The sequence below is a fragment of the Chiloscyllium plagiosum genome, unplaced genomic scaffold (genome assembly GCF_037043375.1).
Source record: "Chiloscyllium plagiosum isolate Xiang-an unplaced genomic scaffold, Cpla_swu_hap1 HiC_scaffold_11, whole genome shotgun sequence".
Taxonomy (NCBI): Eukaryota; Metazoa; Chordata; class Chondrichthyes; order Orectolobiformes; family Hemiscylliidae; genus Chiloscyllium; species Chiloscyllium plagiosum.
In genome coordinates, this window is record NW_028270149.1 from 78,971,644 (window position 1) to 78,999,609 (window position 27,966).

General features: G+C 41.7%; 1 protein-coding gene across 4 annotated transcripts in view; it reads left to right on the plus strand.

Moving 5' to 3' along the window:
• Window positions 1-25,815, plus strand: part of LOC122557098 (plastin-3-like) — a 115,354-nt gene extending 89,539 nt beyond the window's left edge. For all 4 annotated transcript variants that reach the window (XM_043704396.2, XM_043704398.2, XM_087992204.1 and 1 more), the window contains exons 9-16: window positions 277-372; window positions 11,088-11,283; window positions 12,677-12,755; window positions 16,439-16,553; window positions 16,646-16,779; window positions 17,356-17,479; window positions 19,114-19,238; window positions 24,575-25,815. In XM_043704396.2, coding sequence (XP_043560331.1) covers window positions 277-372; window positions 11,088-11,283; window positions 12,677-12,755; window positions 16,439-16,553; window positions 16,646-16,779; window positions 17,356-17,479; window positions 19,114-19,238; window positions 24,575-24,707 — 1,002 coding nt within the window. In that variant the 3' untranslated portion in view covers window positions 24,708-25,815. The remainder of the gene's footprint in view (window positions 1-276; window positions 373-11,087; window positions 11,284-12,676; window positions 12,756-16,438; window positions 16,554-16,645; window positions 16,780-17,355; window positions 17,480-19,113; window positions 19,239-24,574) is intronic.
• Window positions 25,816-27,966: the final 2,151 nt, after the last annotated feature.

A 27,966-nucleotide genomic window follows, 5' to 3' on the forward strand; every position in this document is an offset into this window, starting at 1 on the left:
AATGGCACCCTTTCTGGTTATTAAAACACATTGTTGTTTGTGTAAGCTTGTCATGTGCAAATTCCTGCTGTGTTTCTTGAATGGAAAGCAGTGACGACCCTTGAATTTGCTTTTGTAATTGTGAAGCACTTTGGCACAGCCTGATCCCGAATATGTGCAAATTCGTCGTAGCATGTTTCATAAATGGTGTCACTTTAAATCACCTTGTTATATCTTCAATCCATCTACTTGCAATGCGAATGGTCTTTATAAGCGACCTACTTTGTTTCTTTTCAGGATTCAAGGGCTTACTTCCATCTTTTGAATCAGATTTCACCAAAAGGCAATACAGAAGGTGAACCACGTGTTGACATCAATATGTGGGGTTTGAATGTAAGTACCAGTGAATACTTAGTATAATGCTCCAAACAGATGAAAAATCATTTCCAAATACACTAGTGTTACTAGATATTACAATCCTTATGTTATGCAATATCATATTAATAATGAGTGCTTTGTTGATTAGACTTGAAATAAGAGTCCTAAGGAGGACGTACTCGAATAAACTTTAAGGCATTCTATTGCCTTGAAATATTTGCTTATCTGTTCAGACAGTTAACACCTCTAGAACACTCATTCTAACATCTGAAAATGCATAATGCCCAGATACAAGGACAAATTAGTAAAGATTTTACTGTTGGAATTAATTTTGTTTAATGCTGCGAAAATGCAGAAGGAAATATTTGATCAGGTTTAATTTGTTTTTATTGGCTAATAATAATTTTGTAAGGATTGTTTTTGGTTTCTGTTCTCCACCATGATGGGTGAGAGTCTTCTCTTGGCTAAGAGTTGCTGTGCTGAGGAGGAATGAGGCATTTCTGTGCTGATGTGTACCCTTGCTACAGAGGGAGCATTTTGGACTGAGGCCTTGGCTACCTTCTCAGGGAGCCTTGGAAGATCTCTCTGACTTACCTTAAGAAGTGTAAAAGAGATTCTTCAGGCATCCTGGGTCAAGCAAGTACCCAACGAGCGAACAAACAAAATAATCCTTGAAGCATCACATTTGCACCTTTTCTGGTTGTTAAAATGCATTGCTGTGTATTCAATCACTATCCTGATGGGCATCATCTTGAAATAAGATAGTTCTTCCTTGTAGAGTTGAGTAGAGTATACACAAGGTCAGAAATCACTTGTATTGTCACTGGTGTCTAGAAGCTGGCTTACTGTTATAGTCATAGTCATACAGCATGGAGACAGACCCTACAGAAATACCTGAGGCTGATGATGAAACAGCTCCTTGGTAGAGCAAGCTATTCTGAAATAGGTTTCCTTAGGGAGTGAAATAACTATAAAAATGTGTTCAATCACTTCAATGTGACTCGCGTCAGAGTGATTGACTAGCCCTGTTTGTATTCCCACAATTCCAAACGATGAAAAATAGCATTTAATCATCTTTCACATATTTGTCACATGCTCCATTGGCTCATCTCAACAAAGACAGCAAGAAGGTTTTAAAACTGATTTCCGTTAGGCTGTTTTTAAGATTGAAAGTGAATTTGGAAGATGTACATGGATTAGAATATCCTAGAGTTCCTGCAGTGTGGAACTGGGCCTATTGAGTCCACGCTGACCCTCTGAACGGCAGTTCACCCAGGCCCACTCCCCTATCCAATTTCTGTAACCCTGCATTCCCCATGGCTACTCACTTAGCCTGCACATTCTGTACACTATGGGACAATTTAGCATAGACAATCCACATAATCTGCACGCCTTTGCCCTATGAGAGGAAGCCTGAGCACCCAGAGGAAACGCACGCAGTCAAGGGGAGAATGTTCATACTCCGCACAGACAGTCGCCCGAAGTTGGAATCGAACCCGGGTCCCTGGTGTTGTGAGGCAGCAGTGCCTACCACTGAGCCACCGTGCTGATGGGGAAAGTATAATTTGTGGCAGGATAGACGGTGAATGATTGTGCATATGCCAGTTTCCCTTGCAGCAACAGCATCTGGGCCTTTAGCTCAGGAGTGCCCTTGTTAAACCCCTCCACCTGTCTATCTCTCACAAATCCCCCAAGACTTAGCTTAAGACCTATCTCTTTAATCACAGTTTTGGTTACCTGTCCCACCATCAGTGACACTATAGTGTCAAATTTTGGATGATCATCTGATTGTCACTAAGACTCACTATTTCCTAAATAGTTCTGTACCTATTATAAGGGATAGACTCTCCCATCACCCCAGTGAAAGATGATCAAGAATGAATTCCACTTGGGAACCATTTTATAAGTAATATAAGTCACCAGATATGTATTTAATTTTTGCTTTCAGAATAAATTCTTCCCAAATTTAGCTCTGCAAGTGCAACTATATGTATAAACGGATCTCCGTCAATGACAATTGAGGAGATGGTGGAAGAGTGGTAGTCCAGAGACCACTCCTGATCCGATGATGTGAATTAGGGGCAATTTGTAGCCTGTTGTACCAGTCAGTAAGGCTGTGGCTTCAGTTTTGTATTCCTGCTAACCCCATTTTGAGTCTCTAGTCCATCAAGAATCTATCTATCTCTGCCTTAAAAGTATTCAGTGAGCCTGTCCGCACGAGTCTCCTTGGAAGAGAATTGGAAAGTCTGTCAATTGCCAAAGTGGTGCGGAAAATACAATGCACATTTCTCTGTCAAATGGAATATGCATTATTTTTAGCTATGTCCCCCAGTTCATACCCCTTCCCTCACTACCCCCACCTCAGGTCAAGTGTGGATTTATATAAATTGATAGAAAATATAAGCTCCTATAATTGGATATGAATGGAGAAGGCATGGTTCGTAGTAAATAGGGAAAAGGTTATGTCAGAGTACGACGCGACCTTGATCCGATGGCCCATTGTGCTGAGGAGTGGTAGATGGAATTTAATTTAGATAACTGAGAGGTATTGGTAAAACAAACAAGGACAGAACTAATGCAATTACTGGTAGGGCTCTGAGTAGTGTTGTCAAGCAGGGGGGTTCAGGTACATAATTCTTTGAAATTTTCACTGCAGGCAGGGAGACGGTGGTTTAGAAGGCACTTAGCACCCTTGCCTTTACTGCTCAGCCCTTTGAGTGTTCGAATTGTGATGTCATGTTGAAGCTATGCAGAACTTTGGTGAGGCCACTGTGAATGGTTCTAGTCACCGTACTTTAGGAAGGATATTATTAAATGGGAAGGGTTCAGAAAAGATTTACCAAGGTGTTGCTGGGACTAGAGAATTAGAATTATAGAGAGAGGCTGGAAAAGCTGGTTCTTTTTCAGGGGACTATAGGAGGTTGAGGGGTGACTGAATAGAGACTTATAAGATCATGTGTGGCCAAGTGGGCCGAATGGCCTGTTTCCATGTTATATGACTCTATGACATTGTGACTTCATAAGTCTGCTCATGATCTTTTGTGTTTCAGTTACTCATTCTGCTAATTTCCAAGGGATACAGTTGGTTCTGATATAATATGTTTCTTCAACATAAATTGGCTTTAACGCCATTGAAGAATTTTGACCATTATTTGTAGAACGTGAATTTTCCTTACCTGTGTTGGCTGTAACGCGATTCTGGCCCCATTAGTTTAATTGGCGCGGCCATTGTGTGATTTATTTTTGTAACATGAGATTGCACGAGAATGGAACTATGTACAGGCCTAGTCTGTTCATCTGTTCCTCATTAGATAACCTCTTCATAACAGGTATCAGTTGAGTGAGCCTCCTCCTGAATTGCTCAAGTTGACCAAAACTTACACTGTATTCAAGATGTGGCCGAATTAATACACTATAGATCCGCAACAAAACAGCCATACTTTTACATTCCATTCTCCTTTAAAAAAAATAACACTTGATGTACCTTTTAGAATTTGCCTATTTTACAACAACATAGTGTACTAATGACGAGCAGAAGTGAAAGGTGCGAGTTATTTGCTATTAATGGATTCGTGGCTGTATGGTATCCAAGACTGAGAACTGAATATGAAAGGATGCTCAGCATTTAGGAGGGATAGATGAAAAAGAAATGAGGTAGTTTTATAATTAGGGGCATGATCACTGTATTACTGACATTCTATCCCCAATCGCAAAAACAGGATATAGAACCTGGTTGGTGCTAAGAAACAGGATGGATAGGAACCATTGATGGAAGTGCCTTAAAGTCCACCAAACAGTCGTAGTAATGTAGGGCATGTTATAAATCAGGAAATTAATCCTAACCCCACTGTTTAAGAAGAGTGGGGAAGAGAGAAAACCAGAAACTACTCATTGATCAGACTGGTATTGATAGTAGGGAAAATGTTGCAACCTGTATATGTAATGAGATTCTTGAATATTTTAAAACAAAAATTTCCTGATTGGACAGAATCAGCATGAATTTACAAAGGGGAACAAGGCGACAAAGGACACTTCCTCACCATGAATACCTTTTGCATGGAAGACTGATGAGACCATATCTGGAGCTTATGAGCAGTTCTGTTCCCTTTGTCCAATGAAGATTATGACAGACCTCTGGAGCAGGAGAGTCTTGAATCCAGGCCTCCTGCCTCGGAGGTAGGGGCTCTACCGCCATGCCACAAGAGCCCTCCCACTAAAAATTATACTTACAGTAGAGGTGGTACATGAGAGGTTCACCGGACTGATCCCTGGGATAGTGGGACTGATTGGAGCCACAGGCCCAGTCTCATTCTCAGTTTAAAAGAAGGCGATCTCCTTGATAATCCGGAACATTCTCAAAGGAAGAGACAGAGTAGATACAGAAAAGATGTTTCCCCTGTCTGTGGGGTCTGGCAAGGAGACACCGTCTGTATGTAAAAGGCAAGCCATTTAGGACTGAGATGAGGAAGGTCCTCTTCACTCAGGGTAGCACACCTTTTGAAATTCTGTTCGCTGGAGGGCTGTGCAAGCTCAGTCATTGTGTAAATTTCAAGATAGAGATTGATAGATTTCTAGTTAGTAATGAAATCAAGGCATATGGGTAGAGTGTAGGATTGTGGTGTAGAGGTAGATGATCAGCCACAATCTAGAATGGTTAAAAAGGGCTGAATAGCCAACTCCTCCTCCAGTCTTCCTGTAATAGTTTGCTGAATCTGCACACGAACCTTTTGTGATCCATGAACCAGGTCATCAAAATCCCTCTCCCCTTAAGAGTTCTGAAACCTCCCTCAACTTGAACAAAATACTGCTTTTCTGTTTTTCCACCCAAAGTGTGCATATTTATTTTTGCCCACATTATGCCCTCCTCACCAAATTTCTGCCCACTGAGTTAACCTTTATATCACATTGTAGATTCCTAATGTCTTCGCAACTGAAGTTCCTACCTATCTTTGTCATCAGCACATTTAGCTGACATATGTTTAGTCCCTTCATTCAAATAAATTGTAAAGAGTTGAAGCTCTGGCATTGATCCCTGTGGCATACCACTTGTCACATCTTGCAAACCTGAAAATGACCCATATATGCCTGCCTGCATTCCAATTTGTTGTACTTTACTAATACATTATCCTTTCAGTATGTCATACACCATGAACTGTAATTTTGCATAATAACCTTTGATATGGCATCAAATGCCTTTTGAAATCTAAGTACACATCTCTAGGTTTGTGTCATGGCCTTGGGTCAGACCATGGAATGTGACACTGAAGGGAAATTCAAACAACAATCCTTCAAAGAAGGAAGAGAGGAGTCAAAACAGAATGGGCTATGATGTCTTGTGACTACAAAAATAATGAAGGGCTGATGACACCATATTCAACAGAAACCTATTTCTCTGCAGATTATGCCTCAAACTGCAGAAGTATTGTATGTTTTTCCCTTTTATCGAACATACAAGGACCGAGGTTAAGAGGCAAACTTCAACTATACTGGAGTGTGCTAGTGGGACTGACATTCTGGTGTATGCCAATGAGCTAATTTAGCCATGTGTAATCAACCTTCATTCAAGGGTTAGCATGCTGTGAAGGTCACAGTTGAAGATCTATCTCCTAGTAACCCCTGTGTTGCAGGTAGAGTGGCTCTCTCTCACTCTTGGGGCTAGAAGCCAACAAGTGAGCAAACCAGACAAAAGGAACAAGGCAACAAAGGACACTTCCTCACCATGAATACTGGAATTTTATTGATCAAAAGGAATCAACCGCAGAATCTCAGCCAACCTGCAAAACGAAGAATCTTAAAATCAAATGTTCAGCTACCAAAATCAATGCTACTGACAACCTCCTCTGCATTTCCTGCAACATTCAACCATCTATTCTTTCAGAACAACTCCAACAACAATTGCAAATCTTTTTTTTTAAACGTTCATCTTTTTGGACTTGCCTCTCATTCTAATCTATGTGTATAGTTGATCTAGTATCCTTGGGACCACTCCATCAGGCACACCCTTCCATTAAAAAACAGTGGTCTTACCTGCTTCTTCTACCAGTGTGTTAAAGTAACCAGTTAAAAACACAAAGTTTCTTTTCCTCACCTAAAGAGAGACATGGTTGTTTTTGAGGGATCTGAAGGAGCCAGTCACAAAGCTGACAGGTGAGGATGGTACGGCAATAAACCACTGGCTTGAAATGTTAAATTGTTTCCTTTCCCCACCGATGCTGCCTGGCCCCTGAGTATTTTCGGCATTTGTGTTTTTAACTGGTTACTTTAACACACTGGTAGAAGAAGCAGGTAAGACCACTGTTCAAATGGAAGGGTGTGCCTGATGGAGTGGTCCCAAGGAGCCAACTTTCTGGCACTTGTGTAAACTGGAGCATTGCGGCCTGGATTTCTTTTGGTTGTCAAGGTGAGGATGATAGACTTAACCTATTTGGGCCAGAGTTTGTTGGAGTTGGGTTATACCTGACCTGTTTGTTTAGTTTGTTTCTTTTCCTGCTCCCTTTCACTGAACTTTTTGTTTTAAAATGGGCTACAGCTTGACAGAAGTGAGAGATGGTGACTATATGATGGTGGCACCACAGCATCTGGCAGCTTGGTGATTTTACAGGGATCAAACCTAACCAATCAGACTTGAAGGATCAGGAAAAAAGCAAAACAATGACTGTGGTGCGGTTAAATCGGGTGCAGAAAGAGAAACCGAGGGCATGAAAGGTTGGATTAAGAAAGAGAGAGAGAGAGAAGAATGGAGGGCAACATGGAAAGGAAAAAAACGAGACTGGAAATTCTGCAGCTCAGCTCCTGACTCCCCAAAGCCTGTCCACCATCTGCAAAACACAGGCTAGGAGTGTGATAGAATACCCCTGACTTGCCTGGATGGGGGCAGCTCCAACATCAACCATCTTAAACACACGCTCCATTCAACTTCAACAGTACAATGGCAGCAGTCTGTACCGAATACACAATGCATGGCAGGACTCAGCAAACTTGCTTCGACAGCACCTTCCAAACCTATAACCTCCAACAGAAAAAGGACAGCCGATGCATGGGAGCGTCACCTCCTGCAAGTCCCTTTCCAAGCCCTACATCAGTCTGTGAAAAGGAAGTGTAGCAGCTCAAGAAAGTGACTCTCAACCATTGCGTTTAGTTCAATTAGGAATGGGCAAAACAATCCTAGTTTTGCCATCAATGCTCTGTGCCAAAGATGAGAGTAAGGCGCACACAGTGTTAAATTCACCACGCAAAGTAATATCTGGTAATTAATGGGCAGTTAGTTTGCAAGTACTGCAGATTCTTGAAAATGATGGGTAGGTGGAGATGGTATTTGGAACTCAGCCATGGTGCCAGTGTACAAACGCCAGCACCCAGCTCAGATAAATGGGAAAGGCACTTGTTTGTAAAACTACCTGCCGAATCTACAAATAGTACCCTCGATGTGAAGGGTGATGAGCCAACATTGTAGCAACTGCATGTAACATTGGAAAAGCTGAACACAAAAATAAAAAAAAGGCTAAGGTTCCATTTGGACAAAACAAATGGTGGGATGATATGAGCTAGTCCGCAGTTTCCTGAGATTGGACATAGTCTCGATGCCCCGATGTTCCTGCAAACTTCTCCTTGTAAGAATATGTCTGCAGTTCTCCTGCAGAATGCCACACTGCCATTGTGTGGTGAACCACTTTAAGAATTTGAGTTCAGTTGATTTTACAGTCACATTTGGCAGCAGAATGTTGTGTGCTTGGCACCACCTACAGGCAAAAGTCACTTGAATATTGTGATCACTCAACCTTTCTACTGTATAACAGATTATACATGCATCAGAAAAAAACCATTTTTAATGCAAACAGTGGCCAGTTCTGGACTGACATTTTTTTTTTCAGAAATGTCCAAAATGTTTATTCAAGTTTGTGTAGAAGTCCTGAATATAAACTTTCTAACAGTGAGCATTTATTTAAATTGAATCATTGTTAAAGAATCTAAAGTATTGAATTGAATTGAATTGAATTTATTGTCACGTGTACTGAGACACAGTGAAAAGCTTTGTCATGTGAGCAATACAGACAGATCACAGAGTTAAGTAGCGTAGATAAGTAAATAATAGGTAAACAGCGGCAAAATAAAAACACAGGTACAGGCGAATGTTAAGAGTTTGAGAAGTACATCCAGTATTCTAACAACTGTAGGGTAGAAACTGTTTTGAAACTGGCTGGTGCGTGTGTTCAGGTTTCTGTACCTTCTCCCCGATGGTAGAGGTTGTAGAAAAGCATTGCCAGGGTGGGATCGATCTTTAAGAACGCTGGCGGCCTTTCCTTGACAGCGGGCCTGGTAGATGGATTCTGTAGATGGCAGTGTGGCTTTTGTGATTGTCAGGGTTGAGTTCACCACTCTCTGTAACCGTGTCTGATCTTGAATGGTACAGTTGCCATATCAGGTAGTGATACATCCAAACAGAATGCTCTCGATGGTGCACCTATAAAAGTTGGCAAGGGTATTTGCCATCATGCCAAATTTTCTCAGCTGCCTGAGGAGGAGGAGACATTGTTGGGCCTTTGTAACCAGTGCGTCCACATGAAGAGTCCAAGAAAGCTTGTTGTGGATGACCACTCCCAGGAGCTTGACACTTTCCACTCGTTCCACCTCTGTGCTGTTAATGTGTAGGGGGGCATGAGTAACATCCAGCTGATAGTCAGTAATGAGTTCCTTGGTTTTGCCGGCATTGAGAACTAGGTTGTTCTCAGTGCACTATTTTTCCAGGTCTCCCACCTCCTGTCTGTAGTCTGTTTCGTTGCCATCTGAGATTCAACTGACTATAGTGATGTCATCAGCGAACTTGTAAATGGCATTAGTCTGGTATTTGGTGACACAGTCATGGGTATACAGTGAGTACAGTAGGGGGCTGAGTACACACCCCTGAGGGGCTCCAGTGTTGTGTGTTAGTGAGGATGAAACATTGTCCCCAATCTTCACTGATTGTGGCCTGTGGGTCAGGAAACTGAGGATCCAGTTGCAGAGAGTGGGGCTTAGTCCGAGATCATTAAATTTAATAATCAGTCTCGAGGGGATAATAGTGTTGAAGGCTGAACTGTAGTCAATGAGTAGGATTCTTGCGTAGCTTTTCTTGGTGTCAAGATGCTCTCGGGAGGAGTGAAGGGCAAGTGATTATGGCATCTGATGTGGATCTGTTGGTCTGATGGGCAAATTGGAGTGAATCATGAGGAGTGGGGAGGCTGGGGTTGATTAATGCCATGACCAGCCTTTCAAAGCACTTCATGACCAGTAAAGTTAGGGCCACTGGGTGGTCGTCATTGAGACATGCTGCGTGAGTCGTCTTAGGCACAGGGATAATGTTGGCCCTCTTGAAACAGGCAGGGACAGTGGTCTGCTGCAGGGAGAGGTTGAAAATGTCTGAGAAGATCTGCTCATGCTCTGAGTGCACGGCCTGGTACTCCGTCTGGTCCCACCGCTTTCCTTGGATTCACACGAAGGAAAACCGCTCTGATCTCTGATGCAGTGACAATTGGGATAGGTTCATCAGGACTTGTTAAAATAGGTGTTACCTCTCCACCAAGATTCTGCTCAAAGCGAGCATAGGTGTTGAGACAATCTGGGAGGAATGTGTCATCGTTTGCTATCTTGCACTGTCTCTTTTTAGAACCTGTGATGTGATTCAGTCCTTGCCATAGTCGCCGGGTGTCTGTCTGGGTCTCTAGTTTGGATCGGTGTTGGTCCTTTGCTGTCTCAATGGCTCTGCGAAGGTCATATTTGGTTTCCTTATATTTGAGTGGGTCTCCTGATCTGAAGGCCTCACGCCTGGTTTTTAGCAGGTTCTGTATGTCCTGATTCCTTCAGGGTTTCCTATTGGGGAACACCAGGATTGACTTCTTCGGTATGCAGTCCTCCACACACTTGCTGATAAACTCTGTGATGGTGGTGGCGTGCTCATCCAAAGTACCTGTGGACTGTTTGAACATGGTCCAATCAGCCGATTCCAGATAGCACTGGAGTTAATCCTCTGCCTCCTCCAACCAGCACTGGACATGTATCCGTGAGGAGGTCTCCTGCTTGAGCTTTTGCCTGTACGCCAGGAGAAGAAACACTGCATTGTGGTCGGAGTTCCTGAAATGAGGGTGGGGGATGGAGCGGTAGGCATCTTTCACAGTGGTGTAGCAGTGATCTAAAATGTTCGGGCCCCTGGTGGGGCAGGTAATGTTCTGGTGGTACTTGAGCAACATCTTCTTTAGATTGGCTTGATTGAAGTCACCAGTTACAATAAACAGGGCCTTGGGGTAACTGTATGTGAAGTAACTGAATCTTTTAATTTTTCCAACGTGTATTGACTTCAGGCTTTTAAAATCTCTATTTAAACTAATGGATGGTAAAATCCAAGGACGGTTGCCCTATATTTAATCAGAAATATCTTTGTTTGCTTGGGTAAAGAAAAACAGAAATATCTGAACATTTTGGTAAATAACAGAAATGCTGCTTGCTTATTTCATTCAATGTCCCCTTTAATCTGTGTCTGGGGCGATATCCTATATACATTTATCCGTACTTACAATGGCAATGTGCAACATCTCCAAATGTAATGCTTAAATTCTTAGCTAATCAATGCCGGAAGAGATCTAATAACTTGAGGGGGAAAGAAAAGGATGTTCTAATGCTGCTTTAATGCTGTCAGATCTGTAAATGATGACAAATACTAATAGACGCTCTAGAATCACTTCTGTTTTCTCTTGTAGGAGAAGGACAGCCTAAAGCGAGCGGAGTACATGTTGCAGGAGGCAGACAAACTCGGCTGCAGAGCGTTTGTTACTCCAGGAGATGTTGTCCAAGGAAACCCAAAACTGAACTTGGCTTTTGTCGCCAACCTGTTCAACAAATATCCAGCCCTTCAGAAGCCTGAAAATCAAGACATTGACTGGAGTCTGCTGGAAGGTAAAAGCACAAAGATAATGCATGTAGATACCTCAAAAAAGACTGCGTACCGGATCTTGATGTCCATTTTACTTGTAAAGCTTAAGCAGTTTTCAAAACCAGAAAATGCTTGTTGGAATTTTGATTACTCCATAGGCTCATTTAAGAATGTTGAGTCACAACTTAACTTATTACCCCAGCACTCCAAAAATGTGGGTATTGGGAGAGGGAGAGGTAATTTGAATTTAATCAGTCAGTGGGAAATAGATGTGTTTGGATAGGTCATCCATTTCACACTGAGGTCAGTATACAATAAAGGTATATGGCCGGCCAGTTCCTCCAAGCCTTTTACTATGCCATCATTATTCTGGAGGATTCACATTAGTAAGTCCAAGGCAAGTTTCCAGTCTTGTACTTTATTGTTGGCAGATCCCTGGAGCAGTAACATATAAGGGAGGAAGAATAGGTTGGTCACAATCCGATATATCTACAAGCCCAAAACATTGATCCAATTCTATAATCCTCAAGTGGAAATCCAGACACAGAAATGGAATTAATGGTCCTTGATGTCAAGGCAACATTCAACCTCACATAATCTCAATTGTCTTAGAGCTATTTTAAGTTCTTAATCTGGCCAGTCTCCAGTGGCTAGCGTACACCTGCAACAGAGGAATGGGGCCGTAAGTTCACAATTCAACAATATTAACATTAACTTCTATTCTAATGAAAGAAATCATCTGATCTACAACAAAGCAATGTTTTGGCTTGCTTTGAGAAATGGCAAGTAACATATTTGTGTTATGCAAGTTCCTAAGCATTGACCATCCCATCAGTGAAACTTAAAAAAAAAAAAACCTTAAAATGTCACCACCGACCTTCACTGGCTCTGCTAGTACCAAGGCATCTTGGAGTTCAACTTTGACTAAATGTCTGACTTAACATCGACACTGACCATTGACCGAGCACAAGTGACTGGAAAGTTGACCTCCTTGATAGAACTTCTAAATTTTGTGAACTTTACTACAAAGGAGAGCATGCAACAATGCTGTGGGCAAGGTGCCATCTTCGTATCACGTGCATTTTTACACAGTTGCAATTTCATTGTTATCAACTTGAAATACTTGAATAATGTAACCCAACGTGATTTGTAAATGGGCAAACTCCACAATGATAGCAATGCTTCAGATTGAAAGCTCGATATTCTGTTTACCAAGCGCCAGAGATAGCAAACAAATCCTGACATTGTCTGCATCCTGGGAACAAAAGTAACATTTTATCAGATACTTTGGAAAGCTATAAAATATCAGTGTGTATGAAGAATCTGGGTGTAACATGGAGATGTTAGTGGGGATTTGCTTCAAAAGAAAATGATGAATTCTGTTTTGATAAAAATGATGCATCTTTTTACATTTAGGTGAAACCCGTGAAGAAAGAACTTTCCGCAACTGGATGAATTCACAAGGTGTAAATCCAGCAGTAAACCATCTTTATAGGTAAGAAGGAATGTTTTCATCTAAAAATTGTTCAAGAATAAATCTGAGTCATTGGATTGCAAGTATTGGTATTGGGATGACCGGGACGAGTTTAAACTCTCTTCTTCAGCAGGAGGTAGGTCACCCTGAAATTGGAGCGATGAATGTACACTTTTTACCCCTTTTTGAGGCTGAGCCACCAGGTCACCAGAATTGAGTTGGAGTCTGGTTACATTTTTATGTAGATATATACAGAGTACTCTAATTGTCCTACTGAGATGCAAATAGTTAAAATTCACACAAAACCAGGTTGTAGTCCAAGGGGTTTATTTGGAAGTACAAGCTTCCGGAATGCTGCTCCTTCATCAGGTGCAGCGCTCCGAAAGGTGGTACTTCCAAATAACCTGTTGGACTATAACCTGGTGTTGTGGGATTTTTAACTTTGTCTACTGGATAGCAGTAACAGGATAGGTCAGAGTCAGCATGGATTTATGAAGGGGTAATCATGCTTGACTAATCTTTTGGAATTTTTTGAAGATGTAACTCTCAAGATGGACAAAGGAGATCCAGTGGATGTAGTGTACCTGGACTTTCAGAAAGCCTTTGATAAAGTCCCACATAGGAGGTTAGTGAGCAAAATTATGGCGCATGGTATTGGGGGCAAAGTACTGACTTGGATTGAAAATTGGTTGGCTGACAGGAAACAAAGAGTAGTGATAAACAGCTCCCTTTCGGAATGGCAGGTGGTGACCAGTGGGGTACCGCAGGGATCAGTGCTGGGACCGCAGCTTTTTACAATATATATTAATGATATAGAAGATGGTATTAATAGTAACATTAGCAAATTTGCTGATGATACAAAGCTGGGTGGCAGGGTGAAATGTGAGGAGGATGTTAGGAGATTACAGGGTGACCTGGACAGGCTAGGTGAGTGGACAGATGCATGGCAGAGGCAGTTTAATGTGGATAAATGTTTGGTTCTCCACTTTGGTGGCAAGAACAGGAAGGCAGATTACTACCTAAATGGAGAGAAAGTGAGGGCTGCAGATGCTGGAGATCAGAGCTGAAAATGTGTTGCTGGAAAAGCGCAGCAGGTCAGGCAGCATCCAAGGAACAGGAGAATCGACGTTTCGGGCATAAGCCCTTCTGGATAAATGTATGGTTATCCACTTTGGTGGCAAGAACAGGAAGACAGATTACTACCTAAATGGAATCAATTTAGGTAAAGGGGCAATTCAAAGAGATCTGGGTGTTCTTGTACACCAGTCAATGAAGGCAAGCATGTAGGTACAGCAGGTAGTTAAGAAAGCTAATAGCATGCTGGCCTTCATAACAAGAGGGATTGAGTATAGAAGCAAAAAGGTTCTTCTGCAGCTGTACAGGGCCCTGGTGAGACCACACCTGGAATATTGTGTGCAGTTCTGGTCTCCAAATTTGTGGAAAGTCATTCTGGCTATTGAGGAAGTGCAACATAGGTTAACGAGGTCAATTCCTGGAATGGCGGGACTATCTTATGTTGAAAGATTGGAGCGACTGGGCTTGTATACCCTTGAGTTTAGAAGACTGAGAGGGGATCTGATTGAGACATATAAGATTATTAAAGGATTGGACACTCTGGAGGCAGGAAACATGTTTCTGCTGATGGGTGAGTGCCGAACCGGAGGAAACAGCTTAAAAATACGGGGTAGACCATTTAGGACAGAGATGAGGAGAAACTTCTTCACCCAGAGAGTGGTGGCTGTATGGAATGCTCTGCCCCAGGGTGCAGTGGAGGCCCAGTCTCTGGATTTGTTTCAAAAAGAGTTGGATAGAGCTCTCAAGGATAGTGGAATCAAGGGTTGTGGAGATAAGGCAGGAACAGGATACTGATTAAGGATGATCAGCCATGATCATAATGAATGGTGGTGCAGGCTTGAAGGGCAGAATGGCCTACTCCTGCACCTATTGTCTATTGTCTACCCAAGTCCAACACCGGCTCCTCCACATCAGAGATGCAATTAGACAATACAAGTGCCGCATGTACTTGGCTCCTTTGCACTGACTTAACAGCAGCCCTTAAAGGAACTGCGGAGGCTAAATAGAAAGCAATTCATGAAATAATTAATTGCTGGATCCAGAAGAATCAAAAGCAGTTCACCGCTGCTGCTAACTAGTCAAGTGTCCTCTCCTCCCAACTTCAGTAATTTCAACAGATGCTCATCTATTGCTAACGCCAAGAAAAAGAACGTCACATTTCCACAGCCCTTTGAAGCTGTCTTTTTTGAAATGTTCTTTGCTAACACAGTGACCATCACAGTGAAACATCAACATTAATCCATTTCAACACATTTTTTAACACTTTTCAAAAACTAGCATTTGGAAAGCCGTTATAATCTTACTGAAGGTTCAGAATCATATCCTGCTGAACAAAACTCTATCCCATTTATAGATCCAATTATTATGACCAATTCTGTGTTGATGTAAAGCTGCAATTGTTGTCTAATGTTAATATAATTAAGCTGGTTAGCCTTCTGAATAGGTTGTGCAATGAAGTGTGATATTCAGGCTTTAGGTTTCCTGAGAAATAGTTTGGCTCAGAAATCGAATTTGCCAATATGGATAAAGTTATTTCAGAGAGGAACACATGTAGCTGCAACAGTGTGCCTGCCATAGTCTTAACGGCACGGCCAAAGTGCGGACTGCAGATGCTGGAGATCAGAGTCAAGATTAGAGTAGTGCTGGAAAAGCACAGCAGGTCAGGCAGTGTCCGAGGAGCAGGAAAATCAACATTTCGGGCAAAAGTCCTTCATCAAGAATCCTGCTCCTCGGATGCTGCCTGACCTGTTGTGCTTTTCCAGCACCACTCTAATCTTGACCTATAGTCTAACTACAACTGTTCGAAACTAACCTCTGTACAAAACATCCCAGCAGATCATCTTAGATCTTTTCCTTAAGCTTCATTTCTCAGCTTTATAATATGTACACAGTGCATTTGTCTTATCAGGCTTTTGAGTATATCTAAGTGCAGCTGGATCCATGCATGTTTGCCATGCTCTTGTTTAGCCACTGATCCGAGGATAGTCCTTGTCCATGGGCTTTAGATTAGATTAGATTACAGTGTGGAAACAGGCCCTTCGGCCCAACAAGTCCACACCGACCCGCCGAAGCGAAACCCACCCATACCCCTACATTTACCCCTTACCTAACACTATGGGCAATTTAGTATGGCCAATTCACCTGACCCTGCACATCTTTGGAGAGTGGGAGGAAACCGGAGCACCCGGAGGAAACCCACGCAGACACGGGGAGAACGTGCAAACTCCACACAGTCAGTCGCCTGAGGCGGGAATTGAACCCTTTGTGGCATGGTAAACCAGTTCAAACCAATACTTGTAGAAAAGTGCCTTTAAGGTAAATATGCAGCACACAATGGTGAACTCAGTCAGGGCACAGCCCAAACAAAAGTAGGCTTTTATGTCTAGTATGTTTGCAAGTACTAAGAATATCACAAGTGCTACGTAAATGCAAATAGTCAAACTGTTCTGTAGAGGTGTGTGAATGGGAAACCTGAAATATTTAACATTGAGTTGTGGTTACTCCAATGAAGTTGGTAAACAGATTTGGTTGAAATGGAATTATTCTTACCAGTTCTGTAAATGTCTCTCTGCCTTTTAGTCGTCTGCCATTTTTTAAAAATATCATGCGATATTTTGTTCTTAATGCAGTGACTTAGTAGATGCCCTGGTGATATTGCAGCTTTATGAAAAAATCAAGGTCCCAGTTGACTGGAACAAAGTGAACAAGCCACCATATCCCAAACTCGGTGCTAACATGAAAAAGGTATGGCAGGTTTGGTCCTGAACTTTTGAGAGGAACATTCAGCAAAATAAAGTGTTGTACTTACTATATTTTTAAAAATGTTTTCTTTTCAGCTGGAAAACTGCAATTATGCCGTTGACTTGGGAAAGAGTCCAGCTAAGTTTTCTCTTGTGGGGATCGCTGGAAAGGATCTGAATGATGGAAACTCAACGCTAACTTTAGCCTTGGTCTGGCAATTGATGAGAAGGTATGTCCACTGAGTGTCTCAAAAAAGCTGTTGTCACTAATCTGCTTACTACTATCATTTCACTGTGACTTACTAATGGGACAGTAAGAAATGTCATCGTGACACATTTAAATACACTGCCTGGATTTTCAAGTTGCTGTTACCTCAGTGCTAACTTGTATTAAAACAATAGGCTATCAAACAAATAGGTACCAACAATATAGGTAAAAAGGTCTGCTGAGGGAATATGAACAGCTAGGAACTAAATTATAAAGTATAGCTAAAAAGATGGTAATTTCTGGATTATTAACTGAGCAGTGAGCTAATTGATACAGGGTGAACAGGAATAAAGATAAACACGTGGATTAAAGATTGGTGTGGGGAAAATAGGCTTGAATTCATGGGACAGTGATATTAGTGCAGGGAATGGGGGGATTGTTCCAATGGGATGTCTAGGGTTGTGGGTAGCACTTTAAACTAAATAGCAAAAGGGTGGGTTCTGCTGCACTGTGTTGAAACGGTTGGGAAGTCTAGGCTTTCAAGTCAAGTGTTAACTATTTCTGTGGCTGTTCTGAAATTGCCCTTGTGTATCAATAGGTATACATTGAATGTTCTTGAAGAACTGGGTGACGGTCAGAAAGTCAATGATGATATCATTGTCAATTGGGTGAATAAGACATTGAAAGAGGCAGACAAGAAAACGACCATTCAGAGTTTTAAGGTAAGCATTTCCAATTTTTTTAAAAAAAAAGAAATGACTACAGTACTTTTCCATGTGCACCCCAACAGCATCTCGACCTGTAACTAGAGAGAGCAAGAATATTCTTCCGAATGAATTATGAGTAAACGTCTCTCCTTTGGCGGATAATTGATTCTGTACAGCATTGGGTTGACTATGAAGACTTGGGTGAGCATCAGGTTACCATGATCTGTAGCAATCTCCAGACAACTTTTAAACACAGTATGTACTTGGGGCAAGTTATCTTTTAACAACAGTCAGTCATGTTTCTGCTTGTTCACCTGTCTTTGGTCTGTTTAAGGGCCTCACCGTTTTGCTGGACAGTGCCCTGCACTTTTGAGGCATTTGGGCCATGCAAAGATTGGAGTGAGCACTCATGGAGATGTGGCAGTGGCTGAGTTGGTGAAGAACGAAAACAGAAGTTCAGGAGAGTCCAACAACACCACTGCTGTGGCTGAAAAGACTGTTTCCATGTGGGATGGAAAAAGGCTGGTTTGAGGGATAGGGGGTGATGTGGTAGGACAGAAAGGGATGGAGATGGCATAGGAATGATGGCATTGTCACATCTTGCATGGAGACACTCATTTGATGCAACTTTATAATTCAAGCATAGTTTTTGTGCTAAAAGTAACACAATGATTCACTAGATTTGAACAGTGTGTTTTAGGAAAGCTGTTAATTGCATTAGAATTGATTTGAGAGATAAGATGATGATAAACATGTATAGAGTCCACACAAATCTAGATTCTGAAAATGAGCAGTTATACTGTTGCTGTGAAATTTGAATCCTGAACAATGGACCTTTTTCCTGGTAATTTAATTTTACAGATGCTAAAATTGTAATGGGCATATTTCAGGGCAATGATGTTTATTCATCAAACCATATTAAACTCCTTAGATTTGCAGCTCAGGAGACAATCACTCCATATTCTCTGACCATAGACAAGTCACAAAAGGCTGGACTTTTGACAAAATTAGTATTTCTGTTCATTGACTAAAATTTATATTGAATAGCATTACATAGCTTTTTCCAAAGTAAAACGTTTTGTTTCTGTTATTCCCTTTGGTGAAGGAAAAAGTAGAAATTTTATATTTGAGGAAACTGTACTAAGGTTCTAATTTGACTACAAATGTTTTATGGATCTCTGCTAGTATTTAATAATAAATATTAACTACAACGCTCTGTACCCCTCCCCCTATAATTTCCTTTCAATTCTCTTGTTGCTTTTTTGACAATCCCATCTCTCAACTCCATAAAGAACAAGATTTTCTGATGGTACGATGCTGAATGTATCTTTCAAATAAAGCAATCTTATCAGACTATGTTATGATTTAACTTAAGTTTAACAGAGGTGGCCATGTTTGCCTACTTAATAATGCACATCAAATATTGGTTCATTACCAACAAAATACATTGGGACGTCCTGATATGTGCTAGGCATATAAATGCGAATCTGGTTTGTTTTCAAGCCGACTGTAATAGCAAAACAAACTTGCATTTTTATAGCTCCTTTTTAAGATACTAAGTGTTACAAGTTATGTCAGAGTGAAAGGAAGAACAACTTTAGCTACAAAGGAACAATGATTTGACTTGATGCAAAATCTTTTTTATACAGGACAAGAATTTAAGTTCAAGTTTGCCTGTACTGGATTTGATTGATGCCATTCAACCGAATTCTATTAACTATGATCTGGTGAAGACTGGACTCCTTTCTGATGAGGACAAGCTAGAAAATGCTAAGTAGGTACCAACAATATAGGTAGAAAGGGGTTCTGCTGAGGGAATGTGAAACGCTAGGAGCTAAATCCTAAAGCATTATCAAAAAGGTGGTCCTTTCTAAATTACTACCTGAGCTGTGAGCTAATTGACACAGAGGTAAACATTTGGTTAAAAGGTTGGTGTGGGAAAACTCAGTTTGAATTCATGGGATGTTGGTATCAGTATGGGGGAAGGAGGGAGCTGTTCGGATAGAATGGGTTCCACCTGAATCTCACTGGGACTGGAGTCCTAGAGAATTGCATGTCTAGGGCTGTGGGCAGGGATTTAAACAGAATAGTTGGAGGGCGGGTTCTGTTGCGTGGGAAGTTATGAGTCGGTGTAAGGTGGACCTGGAAAAAAAAAACAGCAGGTCAAGCAACATCAGAGGAGCAGGAGAATTAATGTTTCAGGTTGGGACCTGTCATCAGAAAATTATGGAAAAAGGTAAAGCGGGGAGAGCTCAACAAACGTTAGCAACATTTCCAGAACGAGTAATTGGACAGGGTATGGAAAAGCTCAGGAAACTAATGATGAAGCAAGCAGATGAGGGGACAATTATGAGAAGGTAGGCAGTCAACTGAGAGTGTTGAACTTAAATACACGCAGTATGCAAAACAAGATCAATGAACATGTAGTGCAGATTGAAATTGGCCACATTGTTGTGGTTGTTACAGAGATGTGGGGATCAGGACTAAATATCCAAGGATTTGCATTTAAGAGAGAGAGAGAGGGAGAGAGACACCAAGAAAAGGGATATGCTGAATGTCAATGAGATTTGTTTTTGGAGCAGCTTATGGTTGAATCCATTAAGGAACAGCCAAATCTGGATTTGGTGACGTGTAATGAGGCAGACTTGATTAGGGAGCAGAAGGTGAAGGAACCCTTAAGGGACAGTGGCCATAATATCATAGAATTCACGCTGCATGGAGAGAAGCTGGAATCAGATGTAACAGTATTGTAATTGAGTAAAGGTAACTACAAAGAGATGACGGAGGAGCTGGCCGAGCTGATTGGAAGGGGAGATGGTGGAGCAGCAATGGCAGGAGTCTCTGGCGGCAGTTCATCCTGAGGAAGAAAAATAAATGCTAAGGGGAGAATGAGATAGACGTGCCTGATGAGGGAAGTCAGGGAGAGCACAAAAACATACAATGTAGTGAAGGTTAGTAGGAAGCCAGAGGATTAAGAAGGCTTTGAAAACGAGTAGAGGGTAACTTTTTTAAAAAAAAATTAAAGCAATTTGGGGTGAAAAACATATGGGGATAAGCTAGTAATAAAAAAGATAGCAAGAATTTTTTTAGTTAAACAAAATGTAAGAGAGATGAATGTGGGCATAGACCCTTGGAAAATAAGGCTGGAAAATAATAATGGGGAGCAAAGAATTGCAAAGGAACTAAATATGAACGTTGCATCAGTTTTCATAGTCGACACCAGGACCATACCAGAATTTCAGGAGTCACAGGAGTGTAGTGACCATCAAGAAGGAGAAGGTGCTGGGGAAGTTGAAAGGTCCAAAGGTGGATAAATTAACCAGATGGACTATACCTCAGAGTAATGAAACAGAATGTGGAGGCATTGGTAGTGATCTTTCAGGAACCATTTGAAGTCAGGGAGGCTCCCAGAGAACTGGAAACTGGCTACTGTAACATCCCTGTTTCCGAAGAGGGGGAGGCAGAAGGCAGGAAGGTATAGGCCCATTAGCTTGACCTCAGTTATGGATAAAATTTTAGAGTCCATTATTAAGGATGAAATTGCAGAGGACTTGGAAGTGCATGGTAAAATAGGGCTGAGTCAATACTGCTTCGTCAAGGAGAGGTCCTGTCTGACAAAACAGTTACAATTTGTTGAGATATCAAACAAGTTTGATAAAAGAGAGCAATTAGACATGATCTACTTGGATTTCCAGAAGGCTTTTGACAAGGTGCCACAAATGAGGCTGCTAAATAAGAGCTCGTGGTGTTAAAGGCAAAATACTGACATGGATAGAAGATTGGCTGACTAGTAGAAAGCAGACAGTGGCGCTAAAGGGGTCTTTTTCAGGATGGCAGTCAGTGACTAGTGGAGTTCCGCAGGGATCAGTGTTGGAACACAGCTATTAATGTTATATATTAACAATCTGGACAAAGGAACTGTGGGGGCATTGTTGCTCAACTTGAAGATGATACAAGGATAGGTGGAGGGGCAGCTAGTGTTGAGGAAGCTGTGAAAGGACTTTAGTAGGCTAAGAGAGTGGGAAATAAAGTGGCAGATGGAATGCAACATGGGAATGTGTAAGTCATAGAGTCATAGAAATGTACAGCACGGAAACAGACCCTTTGGTCCAACTCATCCATGCTGACTAGATATCCTAACCTAATTTAGTCCCATTTTCCAGCACTTGGCCCATATTCCTCTATATCCATCCAGATGCCTTTTTAAATGCTATAATTGTACTAGCTTCCACCACTTCATCTGGCAGCTCTGTCCATACATGTACTACCTTCTGTGTGAAAAAGTTGCCCCTTAGGTCCCTTTTATATCTTTCCTCTTTCCACCTAAACCTATGCCTCTAGTTCTGGACTCCCCAACCCCAGGGAAGAGACCTTGTCTATTTATCCTATCCATGCCCCTCATGATTTTATAAAACTCTATAAGGTCACCCCTCAGCCTCTGACAGTCCAGGGAAAATATCCCCAACCTATTCAGCCCCTCACTGTATCTCAAATCCTCCAACCCTGGCAACATCCCTGTAAATCTTTTCTGAACCCTTTCAAGTTCCACAATATCTTTCCGATAGGCAGGAAACCAGAATTGCATGCAATACCACAAAAGTGGCCTAACCAATGTCCTGTACAGCAGCAACATGACCTTCTAACTCCTGTGTTCAATACTCTGACCAATAAAGGAAAGCATACCAAACACCTTCTTCACTATCCGATCTACTTGCAACTCTCCTTTCAAGGAGCTCTGAACCTGCACTCCCAAGGTCTCTTTGTTCAGTAGCACTCCCCAGGATCTTACCATTAAGTGCATTGTCCTGCTCTGATTTACTTTTACAAAATGCAGCACCTCGCATTTATCTGAATTAAACTCCATCTGCCACTCCTCAGCCCATTGGCCCATCCGATCAAGATCCTGTTTTACTTGAGGTAACCTTCTTCGCTGTCCACTACACCTCCAATTTTGGTGTCATCTGTAAACTTACTAACTGTACCTCTTATGCTCGCATCCAAATGACAAAAAGTAGAGGACCCAGCACCGATCCTTGTGGCACACCATTGGCCATAAACCTACAGTATGAAAAGCAACCCTTCACCACCACCCTCTGTCTTCTACCTTCAAGGCTCTAGATTCCCACGTAGTTCTAGGGTACACATGATCAGGTTCTGGGGATTTATGCATTTTAATACATTTCAAGACATCCAGTACTTTCTCCTCTAATATGGACATTTTTCAAGATGTCACTATCTATTTCCCTACATTCTATATCTTCCATGTCCTCCTTCATAGTAAATATTGATGCAAAATACTCGTTTAGTATCTCCCCCATCTCCTGTGGCTCCACTTGAGGGGCCCTATTCTCTCCCCAGTTACCCTTTTGTCCTTAATGTATTTATAAAAACCATTTGGATTTTCCTTAACCCTATTTACCAAAGCTATCTCATGTCCCCTTTTTTCCCCTCCTGATTTCCCTCCCAAGTATACTACCACTTATTATTTTCTAAGGATTCACTCGATCTCTCCTGTCTACACCTGACACATGGTTCCTTCTTTTTCTTAACCCTCAATTTCTTTCATCATCCAGCATTCCCTACACCTACCAGCCTTTCCTTTCACCCTAACAGGAATATACGGTCTCTGGACTCTCATCTCATTTCTGAAGACTTCCCATTTTCCAGCCATCCCTTTACCTGTGAACATCTGCCCCCAATCAGCTTTTGAAAGTTATTGCCTAATACTGTCAAAATTAGTCTTCCTCCAATTTAGATCTTCAGGTTATGCACTTTTAGAAGAATAGGGGCTTAGACTATTCTTTAAATGGGGAGAGGCTTCGGAAGGCTGAAGCACAAAGGGACTAGTTCAGGATTCTCTTAAGGTTAACATGCAGGTTCAATTGACAGTTAAGAAGGCAAATGCAATGTTCGCATTCATTTCAAGAAGGCTAGAATACAAGAGCAGAGTTGTACTACTGAGGCTTTATAATGCTCTGGTCAGCCTGCATTTGGAATAGTGTGAGCAGTTTGGGTCCTGTATCTGAGGAAGGAAGTGCTGGTATTGGAAGAGGTCCAGAAGAGGTTTAAAAGAATGATCCTGAGGAAGGCTTGTCGTATGAGCAGGGGCTGAGGACTCTGGGTCTAAAACTCAATGGAGTTGAGATGGGTGAGGAGGTGATCTGATTCAGTACAGAATATTGAGAGGCGCAGACAGATGACATGTAGAGAAGATGTTTCCATTAATAGGAGACACCCCAGGTCTTGAGGGCATAGCCTCAATGAAGGGCTGACGGAGAGTGGTGAGTCTGTGCAACTCATTGCCACAGAAGGCTGTGGAGGCCAAGTCATTGAGTGTATTTAAGACAAAGACAAGACAGGTTCTTGATGAGTAACCAGGTCAAGGGTGACAGCGAGAAGGCAGGAGAATAGTGTTGAGAAACGGATCAGCCATAGTTGAATAGCAGAGTAGACTTTATGGGCTGAATGGCCAATTCTGCTCCTATATCTTATAGTCTTGTATTGCCTGAACCTTATTGTTACTAAATATATAGCATTTATCTCAAACTTTATGGAAAGTTCACTGTGAATGTATTTGATGGTAAGTTAGATTTTCGGTGGAAGTTGAAGTTTGCATCATCTGTGTAATCTGAATTAACTGGAAACTATATACTGTCCTTTTTGCATTAGTTGGCAAATGGATAAGAGCAGTGTTAAGATGTGTTAAGTGCAGTGAGTGCAGGATAAATAGACAAGGTATTTTCCCTGGGGTGAGAGAGTCCAGAACTAGAGGGCATAGGTTTAGGGTGAGAGGGGAAAGATATAAAAGAGACCTAAGGGACAACTTTTTCACACAGAGGGTGGTACGGGTATGGAATGAGCTGCCAGTGGAAGTGGTGGAGGCTGGTACAGTTGCAACAGTTAATAGGCATTTGGATGGGTATATGAATAGGAAGGGTTTGGAGGGATATAGGCTGGGTGCTGGCAGCTGGGACTAGATTGGGTTGGGATATCTGATCAGCATGGACGAGTTGGACCAAAGGGTCTGTTTCCATGCTGTACATCTCTATGACTCTTGAGTGTTGCAGATGAAAACTGAACAATGGAGTGACCTGTTACCTTTCTCAACAGATATGCTGTATCAATGGCCAGAAAGATTGGAGCTCGTGTGTACGCCCTTCCAGAGGACCTGGTTGAAGTGAAGTCTAAGATGGTTATGACTGTTTTCGCCTGCTTGATGGGCAGAGGAATGAAGAAAGTGTAAAAACAAAAACACTAAATTACAAAGACACATGTCACCGCGTGCAAGTGATTGGCCTTTCAGATATTTCCAGGTTGAAATATGCTGCTGGCAGAACGAAGTTTGTATTTCTGCTTTCCAAAACTAGAACAAGCTGCTTGGGGAGGAGAGAATTGCATATATTACTTTCCCTGAAGTGGTAATCCAATAATTTAGCAAGGTACACAATGAAATGCATTCATATATAAGTACAGAAGATGCTGCGTTATATGTTGATCATCCTGTTTTCTTGCTCACTTAGCATATTGGTCACTGATATTGTGGCTGGACATGGATTGTGCTAGGGTTCTTTTTATAAGTTGCTTTTAGACAGTCTGGGAGTTAATGTCATAAATTCCTTATTGGGTGGTGTTAAATTCTGAATGCAAATGAAAGCTGTCACATTTCACAGAGATTGACAATCACTGTTCTGTTACATTCCACGTAAATGTGATCATATTTTCTTTACATGTTGTACATACACTGTTTATGATTGAGCACAATCCTGCTACTACTTGTTTCAACACAATTTGCAGGAAAGATTTGCTGATTTTACGTCTTCTACTGAAGGCTCCTAGACCAAAAACATTCACTTTTTTTGTGTGTCGCTTTACTGATGACAGACATATGTCACTGAAGTATTTTCTGTGTGTTTTATTTTTCGCAAAGACTATATAGCCCACAGCTCTCCATTCCAGGTATAGGCTTCAGTGCATTCTACGGCCCAAGCAATAATGAATCATTTTACTATGTATCTTGATATCTTTTAAAATTTGCTTTTCTACAAAAAAGACTGGCAGAGATCAATACATTTTATTTAAAAAATATTATGCAATCATTTTATGCCGTAAAGTGCCAAAGTTCTTTTTATTTAGAGAACTTCATGTTGGGAAATATAGGACTTTTGCAGTTCATTGGATCATCACAGGGTTCCCGGAGTGGAAAATCCTGAGATCTTTGGGATGTGCTTGAAGTCCTGGAATTTAGCATTTGCTAATCTAAATTTTTAATAGCTCAGTAAAGCTTTCATTAATATAGTATGGACATGGTGGCAAGAAATGGTTGAAAATAAAAATTTTGATATCTACTGTGATCCTTTGTGTTTCTTCCTCCCCCTCTTGCTTCCTCCCAGGTCAATATCAAATATGCTCCATCTATATTCCAGAATAAGTAGAGAAAGCAACAGATGATCCTGTAGATTTGATCCTGGGTCCCTGTGCGTTTCCAAAGATTGTCTGAACTCCTGCTCATTTCACAAACTTAATAGGCAATAGGACCTTCAAATATCGCATCGGAGGATCGTAATTTTAAGAATGTTCTGATACGCAATTTATCCACATCGAAAATATATAGGCACTGTACACTATTTTTAATCTTCATTCTTATTGCTACTTACTGAGTTTTGCTTTTGCTTCTGACATTCTGGAGTTAGAGTTAAATTGGTTATCTTGTAATCAGTTAAAATTATGATCATGGAGTCACCTCGGGTTTGTCAAATCAAGCCACTTCACCCAGCAATGTGTACATTGCTTTTACTAGACTCTGCCATGTATTTTCAGCTCCTCAACAAATGAAGGGAATTAACAGGCCAATGATGATGCTTGAGAGGCAGAACATCACTGTGAGCTTTATCATGACAGTAGTTCAGACCATCTAGTCTAACCCCCCCTGTTTCGATGCTATGTTGGATCCAATTCCATCTCTCCCATTTCGTAGCCATCAACCAGGGTCTGGGAGAATTTAAAAAGCATGGGAGAGATCATTTCAGCCTGTATGCAAAAACAGTATTAGATTCACAGAATCCCTACAGTGTGGAAACAGGCCATTTGGCCCAACATGTCTGTACCTGACCTACCGAAGAGTCACCCTCTATTACTCTACATTCATCCCTGAATGATGCACCTAACCAACATATCCCTGAACACTATGGGCAATTTAGATTAGATTAGATTCTCAACCATGTGGAAACAGGCCCTTCAGCCCAACAAGTACACACCAACCTGCCAAACAGCAACCCACCCAGACCCATTCCCCTGACTAATGCACATAACATTACGGGCAATTTAGCATGGCCAATTCACCTAACCTGCACATCTTTGGACTGTGGGAGGAAACCCACACAGACACAGGGAGAATGTGCAAACACCACACAGACAGTCACCCGAGGCTGGAATCGAACCTGGGACCTTGGTGCTGTGAGGCAGCAGTGCTAACCACTGAGCCACCGTGCTGCCCCATGGCATGAGTTTAGCATAGCCAACTCACTTAACCTGCACATCTTTGGACTGTCGGAGGAAACACATGCCGATACAGGGAGAATGTGCAAATTCCACACAGTTGCCCCGAGGCTGGAATTGAACCTAGCTCCCTGGTGCTGTGACGCAGCAGTGCTAAGCACTATGCCACCTGCATATTTAAACTATTTATAAATATATAGCAAAACCTTTGAACACAAGAATGGAAAATGCAACAATAAGGCCACTGAAACCAGGTTTGGTGATGTCACTAAAGGACAACAAGCAGATGACAATACAGGATTATAATACATAAAACATGGTCATAATATTGGTAAATCTTCCATCATTATGGAAAGAAGATGAAGGTAAAACAGGCATAGGAGTTCAAAGTTGGGGAAAGGCAAGCTTTACAAAGCTGAGCAATAATCTGGGAAGAGCTACTTGAAGGAACGACAATGCTAAATCGGTGGGGGACGCTCAAAATCAAGATTCCATAGGCACCGTGTCGACTTGTCCCACAAAGAAAGAGACTGACAGTGCCAAATGTGGGATGCCCTGGTTACCTGGAAGCCTGCAATGTAAGATAAAGCAGAAATACTAATGTCTTTTTAAAAATAAAGGTACTTTAGGATGCTGAAAGGACTAACAGTAAGTACGGGTGGCTCAGTGGTTAGTACTGCTGTCTCTCAGCGCCAGGGACCTGGGTTTGATTCCCGCCTCGGACAACTGTCTGTGTGGAGTTGGTACACTCTCCCAGTGTCTGCATGGGTTTCCGCCCACAATCGAAAAGACATGAGGTTAGCTGAATTGGCCGTGCTAAATTGCCCATAATATTAGGTGCATTAGTCAGGGGTAAATTTAGGGGATTAGGTCTGGGTGGGTTACTCTTCAGAAGGGCTCTGTCAACTTGTTTCCCTATTGTAGGAAATCTAATCTTTTAAAAAACAAATACTGGAATGAAATGAGAGAGGAAATTAGGAAAGCAAAGAGAATACAAAAAAAATTCT